At 37.9% G+C, this 7,402-nt stretch overlaps 1 protein-coding gene across 3 annotated transcripts in view; it reads left to right on the plus strand.

The window, feature by feature from the left end:
• The window catches only part of ZNF608 (zinc finger protein 608), a 96,753-nt gene extending 89,876 nt beyond the window's left edge, over nt 1-6,877 (plus strand). For 2 of the 3 annotated variants that reach the window (XM_058424210.1, XM_058424209.1), the window contains exons 6-10: nt 1,667-2,084; nt 2,627-2,799; nt 3,707-3,860; nt 5,090-5,171; nt 6,150-6,877. In XM_058424210.1, coding sequence (XP_058280193.1) covers nt 1,667-2,084; nt 2,627-2,799; nt 3,707-3,860; nt 5,090-5,171; nt 6,150-6,156 — 834 coding nt within the window. In that variant the 3' untranslated portion in view covers nt 6,157-6,877. Of the gene's footprint in view, nt 1-1,666; nt 2,085-2,626; nt 2,800-3,706; nt 3,861-5,089; nt 5,176-6,149 lie in introns of those variants that run through there. The other variant, XM_040091105.1, reaches the window with a different exon arrangement.
• Nucleotides 6,878-7,402: the final 525 nt, after the last annotated feature.

Here is a 7,402-nt window from a genome sequence, read left to right on the forward strand (position 1 = left end):
CATCCTTCTTTCATGCTGAATGGTATTGTAGTCTGTGAATAGACCAATAAACCTTCCAGTTGAGCTGTTTGAAAAGTACAAAAAAATAAATTAAAAAGTCTAGTAAGGTGGTGACAGAGCACAGGCTTAAGACCTGAACAGACTATTTTAAATTATATACATGAATAAAATAGAATTAGATTTCTCTTCTAGATGTAAATTCTAAGCAGTTTGCTTAGTTCAGAAATGAGAAATTTCAAGCAAAATGAGCAGCTTTCATTGTGAGTGGACTTAAAGTAGATTTGAAACATGGTTTGAAGTGCTCCCTTTTTTGTTAAATGATAGTTGGCATTTACTAAAGGTTGGTGAGCTGGTTCTTTGAAGAGTTGGCTTAAAGCACAGCTCTTTATCTTAACCCAAGGTGACCTTTCTGGAGCAGTTAAGTTCCCCTTCTCTCCTCTAGCAACCTCAAGCCCCTACAGACCTACACAATGGATGAAATCTTCTCTCCATTGAAGTCAGCAATAATTTTGCCATTGACTTCAGTGGAACCAGAATTTTATCCAGTGGCTTCATGCTGGCCCTCGTAGATGTCACATTGCCTTCATTTGAGGCAATGTGACTGTCTCCGTGCTCTGAACTGGAGCATTAATGCTTGATGCTTTCATGTCCTGGTGTATGGTACACCCCAGACTTCACCCCTACAGGCTGTCTTTCAAGGTACAGTGGGATCAGGGGAGTGGGAGTAGAGAGCTCTAAAGGAAGTGGGATGGTACAGCCCTAAGTAGGAGAAGATGTCTCCTGATTCAAGTGAGTATTTGAGCCAGAATGTCCAAGTTGTTAGTTGTGTGCTTATATTTTTGTGGCATGTGCCATAAATGTCTGTCAGTTGGAGAAAATGCTGACAATTAGCTCTTGCATATCCTGTATAAGAAAAAGAAGTCTTCCTGTTGCTTCTTCATACCGATTCAGTGTGGTATTGTAAAGAACTCCTCTTTCTGGTTCTGTAACATGTTTATAAACTGGTCTGTGTAATATATTATGTAAAAAAGTATTTACAGTGCCCAGTGCATGTTCTTTAAACCATGTGATCCTGATCCAGTAAATACTTGCCCAATCATAACTTTACAAGCTTAAAATAAGGTTCTCAGCTGAAAAAATCTGCTTTAATACTTGACTTCCACAGAGTCCTGGATGTTTGTAATACTGGAGGCAGTATTAGAATCTTGCCAGCTAGATCTGCTTTTCATGTACATTGTTCCAGGTATTCTGAGTGCTCTGGCATATCATTAGCCAGCTCTAATTTTGTGGTTCACAGATACTTTTTGCTCTCTAGTGGGAAAAATCTCTCTGTGGGCTTTAATTAAAATGTTTTATGAATAACATGGTCTCAGAACTTCATTACGTTGCATATGTATTTCATGATTAAACTAGTTAAAGGCATGAAGAAGGATATAAGATGAAGCAATTGAATTAAATTTTGATAATAGACTCTTGCTCCTTCATGGGAATATTGGTTTGACTTTGAGCTTGAGGCACTCTGTGGCAGGCAAACCTCTCCTCTATGTAATGAGGATATGGTATTAAAACAGCTATTAAAAATACATTAACTAAAATGTGGGAAATATCAATAGCAAACTTAGTTCTACGTCTTAGTTCAGAACAATTTTTTTCTCCTCTGTATTAGGATCCAGATTCACGAGCATGGCATCATTATGTCTATCAGCCTAAATACCTTGATCAGCAAAAATCAGAAGAACTTGATCGTGAGAAAAAATTAAAAGAAGACAGCCCTAGAAAAACACCTAACAAGGAAAGTTCCCTGCCTAACCTTCCTGTCTCATTAGCAAGCATTAAAGAGGAGCCTAAAGAGGTCAAGCGTTCTGATTCTCAATCAGTGGATGAGAGCAAGATAAAAAACGATGATCAAAAGACTCCTGTAAATTGGAAGGATTCTCGGGGTGCTAGAGTAGCAGTTTCCTCACCAATGAGTCAGCATCAGTCATACATCCAGTACTTGCATGCTTATCCGTATCCGCAGATGTACGATCCCAACCATCCAGCCTATCGTGCAGTCTCTCCTGTCCTAATGCACAGCTATCCCGGTATGTATTCTGAAATCTGCCTTGCGCACTAGTTAAGATTTGCATCCTCAGGTTGAGTAAAGCCTGCGTTTTAATATTTCTTTTAGTACCTCGGCTAAATTAGAAGCTTCATGAGTGACATTGTGTTGCTTGTGCTTCCACTGGGGAAAGTTCTGTAGATGAAACTGAGTTAATACAAGATGTTCATTTTATGAAGTCTCAAGTTTCTCAATACTTGACAGTCTGCTGTTGCTGTTAGACTGACAGATAGTTTATTGCCTGTAAAAATATTCTAAGCACTTACTGTCAGAACCATTATGGTTACTATTCTTTTTCCTTAAAGAGGACCCATAAATGTCTGAAATGGCTATCAACTCAACCCTCTTTATAACCTCCATCCATCAGAGTAAATTAGATGATGAAATTGAGAAGCAGTGGTGCCATTTGGTAGTCATGTGATCTACTTTTGATGTAATTCTCAGTTCTGACATTGTTTCCTCCTACCTTGATATAATCAAAATGTAAAACAGTAACTTGATGTGTTATTTATTGTTTACCCACAGGGGCCTATCTCTCTCCAGGATTTCATTATCCAGTTTATGGGAAGATGTCAGGGAGAGAAGAGGCAGAGAAGGTCAATACCAGCCCAAGCATCAATGCAAAATCCACCACTGAGTCCAAAGCACTGGATTTGCTCCAGCAGCATGCCAGCCAGTATCGCAGCAAGTCACCTGTTGTAAGGCTTCACCTGTTCTTACTGAAGAGTGTCACGTATAGGAAGAGGGGAGGAACATAATTGTGGGAAACACACAATCTAGCATCATGTTATGAATGCATGATTCTTCTTTATACTGCTGCATACAATAAAAGCAGTTTATAGTCAGAATGCTTCTGTGGCATAAACTGGAAGTAACACATCTAACACAATTCTGCGCTGAGGTTTCCTGTCTTGAATGGACTCATATAGAAATACAGATTCAGAGATACCTCCTGGTGCACAGATTTTTTGCATTAAACAGTTAAAACAGGAACCTCCTGTTTGGAACCATAATGAAATGAGAAGCTGGGCTTTGGGATTTGATAATAACCTCTCCTTGTATTTGCCAAGAATCCACATCTTCCAAGTGGCTGATTACCAGCCCCCATTTCTGAAGATTTACAAACAAGATTTACAAAATTGGAACGAATACTGTTATTTCACTTTTAGATAAGTTGTTGGTGGTTTTAATTGTGAGCAAGTCACTGACTCTCATTTTATCTTCTAAAAGGTTTTTCTGCTGTTCAGTCAAACGTGATCCCCAGAGAGCTTTAGAAGGTTGAGGATTAATTAGCATCCATTTTCAGCAGCTCACCTCGACTGTTTAGCCATTGGCAAGCCAGCTGAGCTTCAGGGAGCCCAAAACTAGAAGTCACTGTGGTGTCTTCAAGATGTAGTGTGTTGCCTCAAAGTCTTTGGGAAATCTTCCATTAACCAGAAAAAATAGCTTTAGATTAGAATCAAGTACACATAGTCCAGTAGAAATGCTTCTTCAGAAAAGGTAGCTTCATCATCTGTATTCAAAAGTTTTTTGACAGGTAGTAGCACATGGTTTTGTGGTGATTTCATGTCATTTAAAATTCTCACATCAGTTTTCTTTCACTAGCCTGTGGAAAAATCACCAGCTGAGCGTGAACGGGAAGCAGAACGGGAACGAGACCGCCATTCTCCTTTCAGCCAGCGGCATCTCCATACACACCACCACACACATGTTGGAATGGGCTACCCGCTTATACCTGGACAGTATGACCCGTTTCAAGGTGAGCAGAGAATTGTCAATAGATGGGATTAGCTTGCCTCATGGAGTTGTTGCCTTGATACTGGAAATGGTGCCTACATGAAGCATTTTGAATATAGATCCTGTTGTTAGAACAGAACTGGTTTACATTTAGGAAAAAGTCTTGAAAGTTCACAGCATGTACTAGCAATAAATTAGTAGCTTCATGCCTGAAAAATACCAGGTTTTGTTTCCAAAACTCGGTGTCAGAGCATTATTAAAGATGTACCAGTTAGGCTGTCATCCACATGAATGTTTTGATTCCTCCTGCAAACTGACATTAACTGGCTGAAAGGCAGTAAAATATCCAAACCAAACAACCTCCTTTTTGTATAATTAGAGTTGTGTAAGCAATGGAGGAAGTGTAGCAAAGACAAAAGCTTTTTATACTGAACGTACTTTATGTACAAGGCATTGCAGTCACAAGGGTTTGTGCTTGTTATAATTTGACTGTTTGAAAGAGGACTCTTTGTATTTTGGCAAGTGCTGTTCGCAAAGTTGCAGTCAGGGAAAAAGCGGCGCAGTGAGATACAATTTATTCTCCCTAGGTTTTATACGTTTATTGAAAGTTTTTTTCTTTAACTATGGACTGAATTAAAAGGAGGTTTCCTCCCATGCAGCAAAGTACATGCTACCACAATTGGTGGCTAAATGACATTTTTCTTTATGTTGACTCGGTGCCTCAGCATTTATTTTTCCTGTGTAAAAGTCTTGACATTTCTCAGTGTGATTCAGTGATTCCAAATGCCTTTTGGGATGCATTATGCTTGTTCAGTAGCAAAACTATAAAAATGGTAAGTTATTATGAAAGTATTGTATACTGAGCAGCTGGCATGTCATTTCTGTGTTTCGATTCTTGTTGTTTCCTGGTAGCTGTTATTTCTACTGAACTTCTTATTCACAAACTCTTTCATAAAAACCACTTAGCATCATGCAGTGCAGTGTTTGGAAAGGAATGCATTAAGTAGAAATGCTGTAATTTCTTGTAGAATATCTATCTAAGACAGTTCAGTTTATTAGAGAAAGATCTATTGATCATACTGGGCAGACTGTCTTAACAGTGTTGCCTGCAATATTTGTCATTTATGTAGTGTTAACCCCCCAACATTTCTGATTGTTTGCCTTAGAGATCCTTCCAACCATTTTTCTGACCACAAAAATCCATTAAAACCAGAAGTACATCAAAATTCCTTTGTTTCTTCTTTCCCTCAGGGTTGACCTCTGCTGCCCTTGTTGCCACTCAGCAGGTGGCTGCACAGGCATCTGCATCTGGTATGTTTCCTGCACAAAGAAGGTAAATAGCCAATAAATCATATTACATAAGATAGACAGGAGAAAGCAAATCACAGATTTTTTTAGCCTGATGGTGTGCATTTCCTTGTATGACACAGTTTTTAAGGCTGAGGAAAAACTTGGTACTTTGGGTTAATTGAAGTTTTATTCTTGGAATGACATATTGTCCTTGGTTGTGTTCTTTAATTGTAACATAGGTCATTAAGAAAGAACAAGTAGTCTGTCTTCTGAGATTTTTCGTAGAGTGTGTTTTAAGGATTGGTATTAAGATAAAACAAGGGATTATGAAATACAATTTAAAATCCAAATTCTTAATAAAATTAGTTTAAAAATAATGTTCAGTTGGATCCATGCATGACCAGAAAAACTTAGGATTTTGTCTATTCTGCAAGGCTGCCTGTCTTGCAGATCTTGCTTTTAGAGAGGTTTGTTTGGGAGCCTGTTAGAGATGGCTTTGTATCTAAGTTTGCATACCCATGTTAGACTTTTATATGCCTGAAAACCTTTCAGTTATTTACTTGGTTGTCAAGAGGAAAACTTCTGCATTATGATGGTCCCATATCAAGTGAAAATTCCAAAGAATCTTTTAACATTAGGGTTTCATTCATTGCTGCCATGTCAAGACTCAGAGTTTAATGTATCGAATAGAACCATGAAGTTCTGTATTACAGGTGTCTGTCTGAAAGGTGATGCTGAAACAAGGAACCATTAGCTAGAATTACTTGAGTAAGAAAGGTTTGTAGCCCTGGATGAGCTGATGGGTGAGAGGGTTTCAGAGCCCAAATCAAAAATCCTGGTACAGGTTACTCCTTAGGATGCTGCTCCTGGCAGGGGAGGCATGAGGACAGGGCTTGCTGTCTTTTCTTCTTGGGTTTGAGAATGCTTGTACGGATTTAATTTCATTATGTATTCAAGGTGCAGAAAAAAAAGTGTGAGGAAAGGATGCTGCTTACTAAAGACTTCTTCTTTCTCTTTTCAGAGAATGATGAATTTGGGGATGAACATTGTCATGTGACTGGATCACATGAGGAAGCGCTTTATTACAGACATCAGTTCCATGGTGTTAATTTGAAATGCCTTAATGGCAGGCAAAAACCAGTCATTTCATTTTTGTAAATTGCAGATTTTATCACAGAGTAACAAATGTTGCTGTAATTAGACTTCTGTTTTTATATATATATATATATGCATATATATATATACATATATATATAAAAATATATATATATTCTTTACTTTTTTTGTATCAGTACCAAGGCTCGCACACAGGGTCTGCTGCTAAGTTGCGAACCACACACTAAATGGAGATATGTATTTGTCATGTTTAGAAGGCGTTAACTGCAAAAGGCTGTTTGTTTCTTTTCTCTTCTTCTTCCTTTCCTTTTTCTTCTCTCTTTTTTCCTTTCCAATTGTAAATAAATAATGTTATGTATCAGTGTGCCTGAACCTTGCATACCCTTCTGGTATTTCCCACAAGCTCTCAGAGAGGCTAACTGTGATGACACTTTGGTACAATGTAGATGTCTATTTGGTGGTTCCTATTAAGATGCATCGGTGTAAAATGTTACTGTATTCACTGTTTCATTGTAATTGTGTATTGTGAAAAATATACCTTTGGAAGGCATGGGGATTCTAGTACCACAAAAACTGTGTTGTATATAATGTATAGATTTTAAATGGAGATAATGAGCATCTGTGAATAATGAAATGTCTTTTTTGATAATCTTGAATGGCAGATAACCTAATAGCCTGCATATGAGAAGACATCTGTGATTGTTCTATTACTTGAATAGTCCTGCAGTCTTTTTTTTAATGTTTACAATTACCCAGATTTAGAGGAGAGACTTTAATGCCATTACCTGTTTACTTGTTTTATGCTGTAACCTAGTTTATTTTATGTAAAACCTATATCAAAAGCTGTCATTTTTTTTTTTACTTGCCTTAAAAAATTTGGCAATCAGAATAATGAAAAAAACTTTGATTTTTTTTTTTTTTTTTTTTTTTTTTTTTTTTTTTTTTTTTTTTTTTTTTTTGGTGGGGGGGTTTGTTCTTGAGCCACTTTGAAAGATGTGTCATAGCTGTAGATATCAGAGGGTGCAGAGATGGCTCCTAGTCGTGTTCCTGCTGGGCCTGTGCCATTGTCCTCTCCCAGCAGGCAATGCAGGATCCAAGCCAGATGGCAGATGGACCTCTTTCTGTTGACCCTGATAGGCTCAAATAAGGCCCTTGGTA

The sequence above is a fragment of the Hirundo rustica genome, chromosome Z (genome assembly GCF_015227805.2).
Source record: "Hirundo rustica isolate bHirRus1 chromosome Z, bHirRus1.pri.v3, whole genome shotgun sequence".
NCBI lineage: Eukaryota > Metazoa > Chordata > Aves > Passeriformes > Hirundinidae > Hirundo > Hirundo rustica.